This window comes from Crassostrea angulata, chromosome 10, assembly GCF_025612915.1.
Source record: "Crassostrea angulata isolate pt1a10 chromosome 10, ASM2561291v2, whole genome shotgun sequence".
In the NCBI taxonomy this organism is placed as follows: domain Eukaryota; kingdom Metazoa; phylum Mollusca; class Bivalvia; order Ostreida; family Ostreidae; genus Magallana; species Magallana angulata.
Genome location: NC_069120.1, coordinates 55,406,468 through 55,424,514, shown reverse-complemented (window position 1 = coordinate 55,424,514; position 18,047 = coordinate 55,406,468). Strand labels below are relative to the sequence as shown.

General features: G+C 32.6%; 2 protein-coding genes across 2 annotated transcripts; both read right to left on the bottom strand.

Moving 5' to 3' along the window:
* Window positions 1–513: 513 nt before the first annotated feature.
* Window positions 514–2,685, bottom strand: LOC128168085 (uncharacterized). The gene has a single exon (XM_052834177.1). The coding sequence runs from the start codon at window positions 2,654–2,656 to the stop codon at window positions 1,949–1,951; it is 708 nt and encodes a 235-aa protein (XP_052690137.1). The 5' UTR covers window positions 2,657–2,685; the 3' UTR covers window positions 514–1,948.
* A 698-nt stretch (window positions 2,686–3,383) lies between these two features.
* On the bottom strand, window positions 3,384–6,152 carry LOC128167922 (uncharacterized). Its single transcript, XM_052833914.1, has one exon. The coding sequence runs from the start codon at window positions 6,144–6,146 to the stop codon at window positions 5,406–5,408; it is 741 nt and encodes a 246-aa protein (XP_052689874.1). The 5' UTR covers window positions 6,147–6,152; the 3' UTR covers window positions 3,384–5,405.
* Window positions 6,153–18,047: the final 11,895 nt, after the last annotated feature.

Sequence of the window (18,047 nt, the reverse complement as noted above, 5' to 3'; positions counted from 1 at the left end):
TGTCGGATAAAGATAGTGTTTGCACAGATATTAGATCATGATGTAATGTTTAGAAAGTAAAAAAAATAACACAAAGGAGATAAGTACTAAGCGCATGTATTAGTGTATATCATTTATTTATCAGAAAATGCAGTTCTATATTATACATGTATATGTACTGATGCACAGTTTCAAACGTATAGATTTTTTATATGTTCATATGCCATTTCAAAATCCTGGGTAGGGGGGATTTGCCAGGCCTTTTACGCTCTTATCCTTTTAATAAACGTAACTTAAATCTGAGATATGCCATGTATAAGACTTTAAAGACATTTATATCAAGAGGAAAGTCACATACACCGTTGGTCTAACTAGATGGAGAGAGTTCCTCCTCAAGCAGCTTTAAGTTGATGTTTTTTTTATTATAATTTGTCTTTTTGAACATTTTGATTGTAAACATTAAGCTGCATAACTTGTTTTCACTTTAAGTAGTTATCAATTGAGATAGGTTTTTTTTATTGTATTATTTCATAACCTAATTTCCAAAACTCATCATTCCTTTACGGAGGTCAGTGTTAATTGAACAAAAGATGAAATGCAAGAACTTTTTAAAGAACTGTTGCTTCGGTAAAAGATGAGGCTTATGGACCTCTTGTATAGCATATATTTTTAGATACGGCATTTAATGTGATAGTATTTATTTAATCTATTGGTGTAGGTTTCTAAAAAACAAGTCTCGTATTCTCATCTGTGTAGCAGTTTGTATTCCGTTCCATGGATAATGTGTGAGTGACTGTTGGTATGAGTATAGAGCAGCCTGGAGGTTCCCTGTGATCTGTTGACAGATCCCCAGGATCTCCCAGGAGATGTCTCTACATCGGTCAAATATATACTGTCCTTTATCATGGTGGACTAGGACTTGTAGCTCATCTAGAGCTGCTTGTGATGACGTTGTATCAATGTGTCTGTAACACAGGAACTCCAGGAAGTGTAACATTACAAACACTGGGACATATAATCTAGACTTTCCTTTCTGTAGAGCAGAGTTTTGTTCTGGTATTAATTCACTAATATAAAAGATTATGGTGTCAAGTTTGATATCCCATGCTACGGCCTCTCTCATTTTTGTAGACCAGGACTGCCCCCCTACAGCCTCAGTATACCTCTCTATGTCTACATGTCCCCAATACATTAAATATGGCTGTCTTAACTTAATCTTTGTCATCTCTATAACACATAAAGCTCCCCTGTATCTGAGTGTCTTGTAATAATAAATGGCAATGTACAACATGTCAGAAATACACCCTAACTTTGCTGCTAATTTCAGCATGTGGCAATAAAATTTGTTTGCAATATACATCTGTTTGTTAAAACATGAGCAAGTAAACATGTTTTGTAATTTGAAAGCAATACATTGAAGGGTGAGGACTGAAAGTGACTGTAATTTGATAGTTTGATATTGTGTAAGGGGTGAATATACCAGGTATTCTATCATATCTATGGCTTTAATAAGGTTATATAGATCACCTAAATGTTTAAATGCAATGGGTAACACATTGAAAAGTTCTACATCATAGTCAAATTCAGACTTCATGAAATTCTCATCTGTACAAACAGAAAGTCTAGGATTGTATAGGACATCAGTGATGTAGGACATGATAGAAGAACACCCTAACAGACAGGACAGACCTTTCTTGTACAAGTCATGTAACTGTAGAAACAATCTGTTTTGTGCCGAGCCATGGACCTTTGTCAGGAACAGGTTGTTTTGTGGAATGAAAAAGTTAGGACAAATCCCCTCATACACCCATTTAAGGAGGTGTTTAAAGCAGACCCAGAAACCGGCCAGGAGATTTGGAGGGCACCAGTTGGGTAGTGTGTTTTGTTGAATAGCCCAGAAAACTGTTGTCTTTATATGATAGGAACATATCAGTTTATTCTTTTCTTCAGTCTGATGATTTATAACTTCTTATAAGAAAATTTTTAACAATCCATAGGTCAAAAATTGACTGTGGTTCATTGAGTACACAAGTTTATATTCTGCTCGAGAAAACGACAATCTCCATTCTTCATTTTTATGGGGTCCTAATGGGTGTCCTATTGCTACAACGTGACATCCATTTCTGACAATGTCTTCAACAACTTCAGGGCCAGGCCATAAGTGACATCTGTCTATCCACAAGGAGGCAGGCGTAGGCCAAAAGTCACATGCAAAGCAGTGAGCGTTGTCATATTCTAGTCCTTCTACATTACCACTTCCACAGGGTCCATGTACAGTAGAATTAGGCACCACTACCGAACAAGTTAACTCGCTGTGTATAAAACTAGATATATAGACTCTACCATTCATTCTGACACATGCTGATTGGACTTCTGTAATTTCTGTTGGTGTCAGTAACTGAAGTAAAGTGAATCCTGGTGGGCTCTCAGAACTGTCAGAGAGAATCAAGGTTGTACTGGCTGTGTTGTAATACTCAGACTGAGACATGTCCATGATTACTCGGTGGTCGTTTGGCCAGTACATAAAGTCCTTATCTGATCCATTCAGCCTGAATCCTTCTCTCATACTTCCACTCAGCATCCCATGGATCCAATTATTAGTTAATTGTCTTTCCACAATCTCCTGGATGTCCACTGTTTCCCTCCTGATGGCCACCAGTTGTGAGGTTCCCATCATTTCACACAATACAACGAACACTGCCTCTGACATGTGCTGCAATCCCTCAACACTGAAAAATTTAATGTATATATATTAAAAACTCAAGTTTCTGAAAAATGTCAAATAAGCTACTGTACAGTTAAACATTAACGGTTTTTTAAATTATAATGTAACTGGAGGTCCTCTTACCAACGGAGGGTCCCTATCGGTCAAAATCGATGCCAGGTTGTGTTTTCTGTATATCTGCATCGAGCTAGGCATTATTGCCTATAATAAGGACTAAAGCTTGAGCTTAAAAATTTAAAATTTAATTTACTATTTTCACGTTGTTAAATTCTCCAAAACTGAGTTATTTCTAAGATATTTCAAGATCTGAATGTCTTTGTTATGTTTTAATGGAGAAAGACAGCTCACTATTCCTTGTTATGTAATCAAAGCTTGTGCCATGTTTTATTCACTTAAGGATGACGTTTATTCAGAATGAAAAAAAAATCCACTAATGATAATGACAAACCATCTATTGTGTGTTATAGACCTTTGCTTGTATTGTTATTTTTCACTTTCAGAAAAATAGGTCAATCACCTACTTTTTGAGTTATTGGCAATGAAATATTTATTGAAAAATCAAGAAAAATCCTATAAAATTTTAATATCTTTAATATTTAAAGATTTTCTTAATTACAAAAATATTACAAATAATAAAACACTTTGAAAAATAAAATACAGTTTATGAATGGTAGTGACACTAATTTAGATTTTAAAATAACCCAGCCCGAATTTCCTCTATCAGTTTCAAATCCCTACCCATTTTTGATCCAATTTTACAAAAAATTGAATGATGATAATGCAAAAACATGTATGGTATTGAACTACTTATTTTGACCTTATTCTGTTGGCAAAATATTTATAAGAGGTCAATGATCAAAATTTTGAGATATGGTGTCTTTTATCGTTTTTAAGCATTTTTCAATATTTTTGCATTTCGTGCCATAGTATTATTTCAATGAAAAAGTTAGGTAAAACCAACGGAAAATATGCAAAATTACATAGACTTAAATATAAAATCCTAACTTTTAACATTAGAGTACTGCCAAAAATGCTTTAGCAGAAAACAAAATTTGCAAAATTTAGTCCGAATTTCCTCTGTTTGGCTAAAAGTCAATTTTTGTTTTAGCCTTATTTCATAATAAAGTAAAAATATTCAAGGTTTTGTCAATAAGAATTCATTTAAGCATTTAAACATTTTGATTGTAAACATTAAGCTGCATAACTTGTTTTCACTTTAAGTAGTTATCAATTGAGATAGGTTTTTTTTATTGTATTATTTCATAACCTAATTTCCAAAACTCATCATTCCTTTACGGAGGTCAGTGTTAATTGAACAAAAGATGAAATGCAAGAACTTTTTAAAGAACTGTTGCTTCGGTAAAAGATGAGGCTTATGGACCTCTTGTATAGCATATATTTTTAGATACGGCATTTAATGTGATAGTATTTATTTAATCTATTGGTGAAGGTTTCTAAAAAACAAGTCTCGTATTCTCATCTGTGTAGCAGTTTGTATTCCGTTCCATGGATAATGTGTGAGTGACTGTTGGTATGAGTATAGAGCAGCCTGGAGGTTCCCTGTGATCTGTTGACAGATCCCCAGGATCTCCCAGGAGATGTCTCTACATCGGTCAAATATATACTGTCCTTTATCATGGTGGACTAGGACTTGTAGCTCATCTAGAGCTGCTTGTGATGACGTTGTATCAATGTGTCTGTAACACAGGAACTCCAGGAAGTGTAACATTACAAACACTGGGACATATAATCTAGACTTTCCTTTCTGTAGAGCAGAGTTTTGTTCTGGTATTAATTCACTAATATAAAAGATTATGGTGTCAAGTTTGATATCCCATGCTACGGCCTCTCTCATTTTTGTAGACCAGGACTGCCCCCCTACAGCCTCAGTATACCTCTCTATGTCTACATGTCCCCAATACATTAAATATGGCTGTCTTAACTTAATCTTTGTCATCTCTATAACACATAAAGCTCCCCTGTATCTGAGTGTCTTGTAATAATAAATGGCAATGTACAACATGTCAGAAATACACCCTAACTTTGCTGCTAATTTCAGCATGTGGCAATAAAATTTGTTTGCAATATACATCTGTTTGTTAAAACATGAGCAAGTAAACATGTTTTGTAATTTGAAAGCAATACATTGAAGGGTGAGGACTGAAAGTGACTGTAATTTGATAGTTTGATATTGTGTAAGGGGTGAATATACCAGGTATTCTATCATATCTATGGCTTTAATAAGGTTATATAGATCACCTAAATGTTTAAATGCAATGGGTAACACATTGAAAAGTTCTACATCATAGTCAAATTCAGACTTCATGAAATTCTCATCTGTACAAACAGAAAGTCTAGGATTGTATAGGACATCAGTGATGTAGGACATGATAGAAGAACACCCTAACAGACAGGACAGACCTTTCTTGTACAAGTCATGTAACTGTAGAAACAATCTGTTTTGTGCCGAGCCATGGACCTTTGTCAGGAACAGGTTGTTTTGTGGAATGAAAAAGTTAGGACAAATCCCCTCATACACCCATTTAAGGAGGTGTTTAAAGCAGACCCAGAAACCGGCCAGGAGATTTGGAGGGCACCAGTTGGGTAGTGTGTTTTGTTGAATAGCCCAGAAAACTGTTGTCTTTATATGATAGGAACATATCAGTTTATTCTTTTCTTCAGTCTGATGATTTATAACTTCTTATAAGAAAATTTTTAACAATCCATAGGTCAAAAATTGACTGTGGTTCATTGAGTACACAAGTTTATATTCTGCTCGAGAAAACGACAATCTCCATTCTTCATTTTTATGGGGTCCTAATGGGTGTCCTATTGCTACAACGTGACATCCATTTCTGACAATGTCTTCAACAACTTCAGGGCCAGGCCATAAGTGACATCTGTCTATCCACAAGGAGGCAGGCGTAGGCCAAAAGTCACATGCAAAGCAGTGAGCGTTGTCATATTCTAGTCCTTCTACATTACCACTTCCACAGGGTCCATGTACAGTAGAATTAGGCACCACTACCGAACAAGTTAACTCGCTGTGTATAAAACTAGATATATAGACTCTACCATTCATTCTGACACATGCTGATTGGACTTCTGTAATTTCTGTTGGTGTCAGTAACTGAAGTAAAGTGAATCCTGGTGGGCTCTCAGAACTGTCAGAGAGAATCAAGGTTGTACTGGCTGTGTTGTAATACTCAGACTGAGACATGTCCATGATTACTCGGTGGTCGTTTGGCCAGTACATAAAGTCCTTATCTGATCCATTCAGCCTGAATCCTTCTCTCATACTTCCACTCAGCATCCCATGGATCCAATTATTAGTTAATTGTCTTTCCACAATCTCCTGGATGTCCACTGTTTCCCTCCTGATGGCCACCAGTTGTGAGGTTCCCATCATTTCACACAATACAACGAACACTGCCTCTGACATGTGCTGCAATCCCTCAACACTGAAAAATTTAATGTATATATATTAAAAACTCAAGTTTCTGAAAAATGTCAAATAAGCTACTGTACACTTAAACATTAACGGTTTTTTAAATTATAATGTAACTGGAGGTCCTCTTACCAACGGAGGGTCCCTATCGGTCAAAATCGATGCCAGGTTGTGTTTTCTGTATATCTGCATCGAGCTAGGCATTATTGCCTATAATAAGGACTAAAGCTTGAGCTTAAAAATTTAAAATTTAATTTACTATTTTCACGTTGTTAAATTCTCCAAAACTGAGTTATTTCTTAGATATTTCAAGATCTGAATGTCTTTGTTATGTTTTAATGGAGAAAGACAGCTCACTATTCCTTGTTATGTAATCAAAGCTTGTGCCATGTTTTATTCACTTAAGGATGACGTTTATTCAGAATGAAAAAAAAATCCACTAATGATAATGACAAACCATCTATTGTGTGTTATAGACCTTTGCTTGTATTGTTATTTTTCACTTTCAGAAAAATAGGTCAATCACCTACTTTTTGAGTTATTGGCAATGAAATATTTATTGAAAAATCAAGAAAAATCCTATAAAATTTTAATATCTTTAATATTTAAAGATTTTCTTAATTACAAAAATATTACAAATAATAAAACACTTTGAAAAATAAAATACAGTTTATGAATGGTAGTGACACTAATTTAGATTTTAAAATAACCCAGCCCGAATTTCCTCTATCAGTTTCAAATCCCTACCCATTTTTGATCCAATTTTACAAAAAATTGAATGATGATAATGCAAAAACATGTATGGTATTGAACTACTTATTTTGACCTTATTCTGTTGGCAAAATATTTATAAGAGGTCAATGATCAAAATTTTGAGATATGGTGTCTTTTATTGTTTTTAAGCATTTTTCAATATTTTTGCATTTCGTGCCATAGTATTATTTCAATGAAAAAGTTAGGTAAAACCAACGGAAAATATGCAAAATTACATAGACTTAAATATAAAATCCTAACTTTTAACATTAGAGTACTGCCAAAAATGCTTTAGCAGAAAACAAAATTTGCAAAATTTAGTCCGAATTTCCTCTGTTTGGCTAAAAGTCAATTTTTGTTTTAGCCTTATTTCATAATAAAGTAAAAATATTCAAGGTTTTGTCAATAAGAATTCATTTCATAAATACTTTAAGTCTTTAGAACAAAGTTAATCATTACATTGAACTTTATATCTATCCGAATTTGAAAACTCAAACTCTGTGTAAACAACACCCTTAAAGGTTATTTGATAGAAAAAACCATATAAAAAAATATAAATATTTCAAAAGCTTAAAACCTATTAAACTATGTTCAAATTAATTTGCCATCGGAGAAAAAGCTTACTTAAAGAAAACTTTGACCGAACTCCGATCTTTGTAGACATACACTTCGCATATGAACATAAACTTTGCAGAAACCGTCACATATCAACATTAAACTGCAGCTAATATCCTTCTAAAATAATCGTATCAAAGAAAAAGTTTATTTTCGTGTGTTTTAACGCGTTAGAAAATTATATTTATGTCTTCTCAGTGATCGTCACAAAAGGTAATGGTTTGACTGTTGTATTATCATATAATACATATACTTATATAAGCACATAAACGTTGTTTCTATTGCGTATATTTGGAACGAAGATACGACGCGATTTTAGTTCATGCCTTGTGAGTGCTGTTGCATGGCGTTCTTGATAACCAAACTCCGTCAATTGTAGACGCCACCGTGTTGTTGCCCTGGTGTAAAGGGACAAGCGTCTTCAAAGAAACGCAATCACAATTTGAGCTGTAATTTTTCTTACATGTATTTTACTTTACCGTTTCTAATGGTTTTTCATAATTTCTTTTCTTGAATATTTATCGTGTTTAATAAAAGAACGACAAGCTCTGTACATTGCTTTATAGTCAACAACTCATATTCATATTTTGATGAAAAAAAAAACCCATCTAACTACATTACAATTATTGTAAAAATTAAAATGAGAAAAATGTTTTTTTTTAATTTCACATGGTTTTACATGTACCATAGTTACATGCTTAATTATTTAATTAGAACGTGTTTGAAAAAAAAAATTAAATTCGTAAAACTGCTGCTCATTGTCTTAATTGTCTTTGTATATGAAAAACTCGAGTGAATAAAGTCATTATAATCATCAATGATAGATTCGTTTGTTTTCATCCATTGAATATTTTCGAAATATGTTCGAGGTTTTCCACATTAATATATGCAACTTAAAATGACATGCAACAAGAAATATCTAAATCCAGTAATTTAAAGATGGAGATGGATGTAACACCAACAATGAGATTAATTCTGATAGAAAATAGAATTGTAACCAAAGTGAGGTAAAGAATTAAAAAAAAAAAGCCTAATTATTCAAAGATGTAAGTAGGAGCCTTTAATTGCATAAAACGATCTATCAAAATCAAAACAAAATTTTTAATTTGATCGTAAAATTGTAACAACTCTTGATAAGTTGAACTTATATACTTTTACAATAAACTATAATTTAAATGTAAAAGCATGACATGTTGAAATTAAAAAAAAATGCGTAGCTTCTTTAAATCTTAATTTTAGAAAAAAAATTTCGGACAAGACATACATGTAAAATATGACAATATGAAATCAATTTTACCATACGTCAATTGCTAAACGTACTTTCCTCGCCATCTGTAGATCTATGTATAGAACACTATAGCTGTGTGTCTCTAGCTCAGCGTCCTGATCTGAATCAGCATACACATGTAGGTGTTCGTTCTAGGGGAGACAGAAATCGACAATGAATTTTCAAAAATGTTTAGGTTAGACATCATATGTGTGTGTGTGTGTGTGTGTGTGTGTGTGTGTGTGTGTGTGTGTGTAAAAGAGAGAGAGAGAGAGAGAGAGAGAGAGAGAGAGAGAGAGAGAGAGAGAGAGATATTGTGGCGAATATCTTAACACAACAACACAACAACACTACAGTGGACCGAGGGAATCGGTGTAGTCTATAGTTGTAAAGTAAGTGCAATATTAGAGAAATGTAATAATAAACCTTTACAGCCACATCCGAACTTCGCTGGCTCTTTCATCAATTCAATTTTCAAATATATAGTGTTGATAGAAAAGAGAAAATTCCAACATAAATTACATTGGATGACGAATAAGAAAATATTTATAGAACAACGAATATTTTCCCGAACAAAGCACGTCCATCGCTCTCCTCTCCAATGTCTCTGCTTCCTCAAATGTATCTATTTGTAGCCAAGTGAGTAGGAATGTTGGAGACATGGTGAGACGGAAAAGAAACGCCGGTTTTTTTTAATTTGGAAATATCTAACTATTTATGAGAAATGTAACATTTGGGTGTTTTTGAGTAATGGAAATGTGGTTGATTTTTTATTTTTGGGGTAGAGGGGGAAGAGATTTTATTGAGTGATATGCCTCGCATTTTTTCTTAAAAATTTAATCTATCTTCTTTTTTTCACAGTAACAAGAGTAATGAAACATTTCAAAAGTTTACATTAATTCTTTTTATAATCAAATTATCGATATATTTGATGCCCTTAAGATAAAAAAAAAATTGAAGACTTTGGTTTTTTAAATGTATGAACAAACGAGCATGGCTCCAGTGCCATAAATCACAGCTATGGTAGTATTAGCAGTAATAGTAATTGATCTATCTATAATGGCATGATTATATTTTCTATTATACATTATATCAACAACAATAAGTTTAAATTAAACACCAGGCCAATCGGGCCTATATGCCACTTTTAACATATTATAAATTAAAAAAAACTAAGAAAAAAATTACACAGCAATTAACAAATATATTTATTTACCTAACAATAATGACTGCACATAAGATATGAAGAAAGGTATTTTATAATCTGGCGAGGAAAATAGGTGTTTAAAACAAGTGCACATACTGCATCTGATTCTGACAGTTCGAGTATTTGATTTAATCAAATATTTTAATGGTTTACTTTACCAAGAACTGTTATATACTTATTTTCTAAATATTAAAGATCTCACTGCTCCAAAGGTCTGAACAGAAAAGTTATATTTTTGATTGAACTACATTTATATTCACAGCCATAGTTAGAAAAGTAATTTAATTCTTAAAAATAAATACCGTACGATGGATATTTAACCTGCTGCATATGTTTGGTATTATTTAAGAGTTTTAGTGACCCGTAAAATTCAAACGCCAATTATTTACAGCAATAAAAAAGACACTTGCAATATTCTGTATCCTAAAGGTAAGTAATTATAACTAAAGACTTCGTTTGAGTACTTCCATGTATAAAAATGTCAGGGTATTCTTAACTTTAAATTTCAGTGAGAAATGTTAATTTGTATACCGTCTGACGTTTGGTAAATGGTTCGTTTTCCATATGATAGCGATTCCAAAGACGTAACATGAATTTCATAAAAGCATTTAGAGCTTAACCACCAGCATCCCCCTTGGACTGCAAACAGAGGAGTGGTATGTGTATCCCCATACCCCACTGCTGTAATCAAGGTCTGGGGCAAATACTTATCAGAATACATTGGATGAATTGAGTTGACGGATCCTAGTGTACGTCCTCCAGACGTTCATACCAATTCAACATGGGCACCTTTTTAAAATATGAATGTGTTAATAATTTAAACTATCCATCAGAATAAGAACTTCATATATAAGTTTAAAAAAAAGTTTTCCTGCAAATGACAAAAGAAAGCAAAACAACAAGAACAAAATGATAAAACTCTGATAAAAAATATAAAAATAAAAACCAAATTAAAAAAAACCCACCAGAGATCTAAAATATGAAAATTTTGATTTGTAATGATTTTCCAATATTTCTCAAGGTGTCGCTATTTTTTTTTTTTTTTTAGAATTAACAGTTCCGACCGGGTTTCAACATAATAAAGTAGGAATGTCAGGGGGTTACGAAATCATTTTTAGAACAACAAACCTGTTAACCTTTCAAAGCTACTAAGTGTGAGATTCTCTACCTTAACAACATGACCAATGGGGAAACTTTGTGCAAACGACATTTTTTCACGTAAAAAGTTATTTTACAATGTTTTATTAAATTTAATTTACTTAATATTTGATTATATTTTGATTGCAAGTTTGCGAAGACAGCTTCTCGCTTTCTTGTCTTGCCATAACTATTTCAAAAACCTTTTTAGCGTTAACTTATTTTAAGAAGTATTGTAAGCCATGCTTATAAAATTTTGTTATTTCTAAAGTTATATTCAAGTAAACTCTTTTCAATGTAACAGATATGTACGCTTGATTAATATACGTGAAAATGCATATATCTTCATCTTCCAACAAAAAGCTTATTTTAAAAAATGTGAAAATAGACGTGAAGCATATAATACATACTGAAGCCTTGTATGTTTTTTTTAAACATTTACATACATTCACGTGTACAAGCAGATAAAATGATACCTGATATACATGTACCCGTACATTATTTCAAAATGGTTTTTTTTTAATTTGAGATATATCATAATTTTTTTTCTATTGATCCGTCTTTATTATAAACATAATTCAGATGAATATGGCATTGTGATAAATGATTTGCCTCTCTCAGACGTAAATATAATCAATAATCAGCATGTTAATAAGTTCACCGGATATGAACAGGATTGACCTTTTATTTCTTAATTGAAATCATTGATTACTGCGAGAATTTTTACTTTTTTTTTTTTTTTATAAATGATTGATTACTTTTTTCTAGTTGGCCCATGTAAAAAAATCATGTTAACATTTGCATACATGCTTATTCCTAATTAAAAATGTGCTGTTATTTAAAGAATCCAAATTTTACGATATTATTATGTCATATATTCCAAATGAAACACAAAAGTCATATAGATTGACAAGTAGGACTTAAAGGGGAAGAGATTGAACTTTTGAACTAACTCGAACTCTAAATATGTTTGCTTAAATGGTTGACCTAAAAGATAAGTTTCTTTGCAACAAAAAACTCCATCGCAACAAATGCACCTCAGCTGATAGAACAAGCAAGGGTGAAAGGACATAAATTATGAATGAAACAGCATTTCCTTGGAGTACTTAACATCGCAAAACTGAAATCAAATGAAGATATCAGGGATATTTTTAGGGACCAATTCCTTGTCCCTTCATATATCTTGGCCACTTAAAATCACCTCAGAAAGATAACAAATGATTCATTTTCACAAATCCATAGGAAAACACCAAAAAATTCCTACGTAAAAGAAAAGCTTACATTATGGAAGGATAGGACAGATCATCTAGTCATTCTGTTTTTAAAAATTTAGTATTGACATAGTTTTCATTTTTCGTTTTACAAAGCTACCAAAGGGAACAGTGATTCTTTTTAAATACCAGTGCTCAAGCTATAAATATACCTTACGCCGTATCTACGCGTGTGGCCTGATAATCACAACCACTGTAAAATTTGTCACTATTTTATTGTTATTAAATACTGTAGATTCCTTATCTTACGCGAGTACTTAATTCCGCGATTCAACGGTTTTCAATCAAATCGCGAGAACATAAAATCGCGAATGTCGAAATTTTATCATAGTTTCATGTAGTTTACATATGTTCGAAAATTAAAAGTGAGATTTTAAAATTCGCGAGACGGGCTTCTCGCGATTTTGCGCGGATATTAATTCCTCGCGTTTAATTAGGAATTTACAGTAATGAATGCAGGTATCTAAAGGCATTTAGGTGAAACAGATAAGTAATGAACTTATTTTTCTTAGATTCATTAATTATCCGTTTCACTATTCCAGTCGTATATTGTGGAAATCCTAAGTTATATCATTATTTTAAGACAGGTGAATCGATGTCCAAAGAACAAACTTAACATGGAGTCTGTTTATGTTACATTGAAAGGAACAATATGTACATTAAAGTTACACAAAAATACTAGAATACACTTACTTTTTAACTGAAAATTCCAGAAAATTGCATATTATAATTTTAATTATTTTCTTTGGTGTATACTTAAGTATTTGCCTTCAGACACCTATATTTGTTATCACCATTTCCCCAATTGCAATTGTTTGTGGTCGCACGTGCTGATGGATAGCGGGTATAGTTATAGGTAGTGCACAGATGGTATTTAAATTGCATATGCCCGAGAATCAATAATCCCTTAAGTAGTTTGAGAAAAAAAAATCGGGAATAAATACTAAAGAGACACAGAATGATTGGATAATTTGTCCCATTCGCCGCGATTGTTTTGTTCTTTTTCGTGAGATATTTTACGTGTTTTCTTTAAAAGGGGTGGGGGGGGTGTGTTCATTTGATTTTTTTTGTTTTGGGGGATGGGGTATGTGTGACCGGGAAAAGTTAAGTAATATCGATGCTTAATCCTTCATGGGAATTGCATTCAGAAAATCTTTGCCTTTATCATCACTTCTTCTATCAGCCGAGATGCATTTGTTTGTGATGTTTTGTTGTAAAAAACAAAAACTAATCCCATCTTTATATAAACCATTGAAAGAAAAAAAGCACGTATTACACTTAACTTAGTTCAACATATCTCTTCATTCTAAATTATACTTAACACTGCATTTGAGGGTTAACCATATATTTTCAATTTTTTGTGTGAAAACAAATGCTTTTTGCACTGTATTATATCTAGAGCTTTTTGGGAAACTTTAGGTTGACATGCTGTGGAGCTACCGTTCCTTATAAAAAAAATTAAATTTATGCCACAAAAAAGATCTTTGTTGTTTTGGGCTGATTAAACTTAGTATTTATTTATTACATTTGGTACAAATAATCAATTCCGAGAATTAATTATACATAATTGCTACAGCTGTCATAACTTTACATACCACTAAAATTCTTGTATTCCATTTGGAGTATACAGGTATGATATAGTAAAATAATAAGATTTGAATTTCCCTACTTACATTTTTAATATAGAAATAAACATACATGTAAATATGTTAACACAGAGTATATAAAATTGACTAACTAAACTGAAAATTCTATATTTTATAAAGAATAACAGAAATTCTAGCAGTGACCAATGTTCGATTGATTCATGCTATCATACCTGAATAATATTTGAAATAGAGAAACATATGTGCATGTAGCAAACAGCAAAAAATGACGTTTCAGTCAATAAGCATTCTCAAATATATTTTGAAAAATACCATTACGTAATTTTCATCTCATGTATACATGAGAATGTAAGATATTTAAACGTTACAGTACTTAATTGTACAGACACTACATTATTTACAATCTATTTACTCATTTTACTTCTCTGATATGTTTCTAGGTTAATAAGGGAACAAATTTTCACTTTTACTTATAAAGTTTACATTTGTATCATACATGATCATAATGATATGTATTAATAGAGAATTAACATTTTGATATGAACGTGGCTAACAAGATAAGTCAACTGCTTTATGCTAAAACAGTTTTGTGAAACAGCTATGACAAATTTTGGGATCTTCCCAAGTTATAACTTAGGCATATTTCAAGTTCTATCTGAGGAAGCATCTTAAGAAATCTTTGTGAAACAGGCTACAGCATGCTATATTTGGTTTTATAGATCAAAAAAAGTAAAGAGAAATATAACAAAAATCACAAGGAATTCATGATGGTTATTGAATATCCATGTAAAAACTATTAAAGCACAAGAGAAAGGGTGTATAGTTGGCGGGAGAATTTATTTTTCCGCGCGTGAGATTGTTTGTATGCGGAAGTCTTAATAGTTTTAAACCAATTTACAAGAAGGGTAGCAGGTGTGGTCTATAACTGAATAATCCTGACACAATTAAAATATACTGCTTTCAGATATAATATAAATTGAATTCCACATTATGTTTTCTCACTGTTATTTCTTTTAAGGACACACTAGACGTTTCTCACTTTAAAATAATTTTCCTTGATAGACTATTTTGGATATATATTATTATAAATTTATCTTATTTTAGCACACAAAATGCTATTGGATAATTATAAATACCGTTATCGTAAATATTTTCGATCAAAACTATATTTTCCAAATAGAGAAAAACCATACAACGTAAAAATTTAATTTTGGAATCACTCAGTGAAAATTATTACATTGCAGAGATGGGAAAAAATAGAAAATAATTGAAGACTGGTTGTCTGACCTTAAAGGATGAATAATCCTGGTAATGTAAAATAATTTTGTCTTTATCATTTGATAAAATCTATAGCTGAAAGACATATCTATAACTCAAGGCAGATCTGATGGTTAATTTGTTGAGAATCAAGCCTCATTAAAAGCCGTGGTATACTAGTAACGAGTTGTCTTTCCTGCCTTCCTGATGTTCAGCTGAGGTTTCTTCCGGTCATGATCTGTTGAAGATCCCATTCATCATTATTACATAATTTGTCCACCATGTACTCACACAATCCTCGTGCTCTTTGTGTCGTCGTCAGATTGTAACAGGACCTATGGCAGCAAATGTATCCCACCGTTAAACCACAAAAATTAACTAAAATTCTGTCGGTCTTCTTTTTAACCCCAACATGTCTCGAGTGAACTCTTTTTTGTGATGAATCTAACCTTGTTCCGGTTAAACCATTCTGTTCATTAATTAAATGACGTTCGGCAATTTTTTCCTTACCAGAAAAAGCTTTTTAAAGGGATCCACTGTAGTAAGATGTTGCGGTTAGGTAATCGGAGAGACCGGTACTGACCCGGGAGGGGGTCCGCACGAACCGCGTCCCGTCGGATAACCACAGCCAAACACTGTCTGCCCGTGAAACCTGGTGGACGAGTACAACACGGATTCAAAAATCGTTCGCCGCCATTGACTTAACTCACATTCTCACAGAAAAGTCTGCAGCCCACAGACTCGGGATCGGTCTCCTCCGTCACTTTTAATTTTCGGAAATTTTAGGTTAATTGATAAAAGCTCTAAAATGATTGAATTTGCGTTGTTCAGAGCAAACCATTGAAATTTAGAGTGGAAGGACTGCAAAGTGACGTGCATGGTGGGATGCCGGAGCCCGCGGTAAGTGATCGAAGTGACTGACCGCAGACGGACGCTTACGTCATTCTGATCACTGTTACGTCGCTTGTCGATAAGAAAGACTGAAATTATTCATGAAAACGCTCGTTTTTTTCAGAAAACCGATGAAGCACTTGTGTTTTTTTATAACAATGTGTACACCTCTCGGACATTGCACAAGTAATCAGTCATACACAATCGGAATCCAACAGGTTGAAGTGACAATTATCCCCACCAGTTAACAAATGTCCATGCTGAGCCATGCACATACGTGCACTGCCTCCTTAAATCATTTTCCAAATTATGTATTATTTTCTTTCCTCCCCGTTTTGTTATTGCTTTTCTTTTAAAAACAAAATAAACATCCATAATTTAATGATTCTGTAACACATGACTGTACATTTAATATGATGAGCTAAAGATCCAACAAAACCTTATATTTTATCACATTTTATTATCATTTTTACAATTCTTTCACCCAGTACTTTACATTATTAGAACAAGAAACAGTGCTACCGATCTAAGTCGTCTGTGTGGAATGTGAGCTACCATGGACGAACGATAGTCTTCTTCCCATAAAGAAAGTTGTTCTGTTTGTAAATGATATCTTATTTTATGTTTATATCTTTTATCTACACACAAATCTGTACAAGTATCGTATTCTTTTCAACATATTATCAAATAAGATATCAAACTCATTCTTTTTGGCACCAAATATTTGATAATTTATATCAATTGTCATACACAAAGTACCTTCTAAACTAGATTTTAGCCGTTTTATGCTAGTTTTTCTTAATAGACCTGTGATGTCTTATCTACATAGCATTTTTTATTGATGCTGCGAGCAATGAAAATTGAATCAAGAGTTAGGATCGAGAAAAAAACAGGAAAAATAAAATATGAATTATATATTTGTTTCTCGAGATTAATCTTTTATTTATCGTCAAACAGTGTCATATTTAAATTTGTCGTATCCTAATTGTAACAACAAGTTCAGTGCTTGTGTACATTACCTTCTTAAACTCCAGCAACATGAAATATTGGATCACAAACAGCGCTTACTGATTAGAATCTAAAGTAAATGAGACACATTAATATACGTGATATCACTCAACAGGGTAACCAGTTTTATCTTCTAGCCTATATAAAGAATAGACTTTAAAGTACAGAATTTTTCTAAAATCAAAATAAACGAGATTTCGGTTAGCTTTAACACAATCTTAAATTAATTGTACATTTACAAGTATTTGCCCATTTATTTCATATATGTAATTTTGAATCCCAGCTGTAAATATTTTTGGATATAAACAGACTCACCATTTGTTTTTCATATGTGCATACTTATAGTTTAGTAGCTTATTGTTTGCAGTTTAGTTTATTTTGTTAACATGTATCACTGATCCCATTTAAGTGAACTTTCACACAAAGAAAACGTTGTACAATTATCTGGTAACTGTCTGTTTGCACATTTTCTATGTATACCACATTTGTCTATTATTTTGATGTAAATGTCCGTCATTGTTAAATGTTGAATTAATGCTTTTAAAACCTTTGAATCTATGATGGGACATTCCGATTTTAAAAATCAAATTGATGCAAAAAATATTCAAATTATTTATCTAAGAATTATGTTTCTAATAATTTCAGACATTTTTTTTTAATCTCTTAAAATAATCTGCCATGTTTCTAGACGAGATACAAATATACTGTTTTTCTAGCATGTCGGCATGTTTTCTTATACAGGTACGCCTGCATTAAAATTTTAGAAACGTCAACTGTGGAGTATGATGGATCATGGTTGAGTGATAGATAGGGCCCCTGAATGGATGGTCCGTGCCCCTCCCGGTGTACGCCGGAGCCGTGTCGATCACCTTTCATCACCCA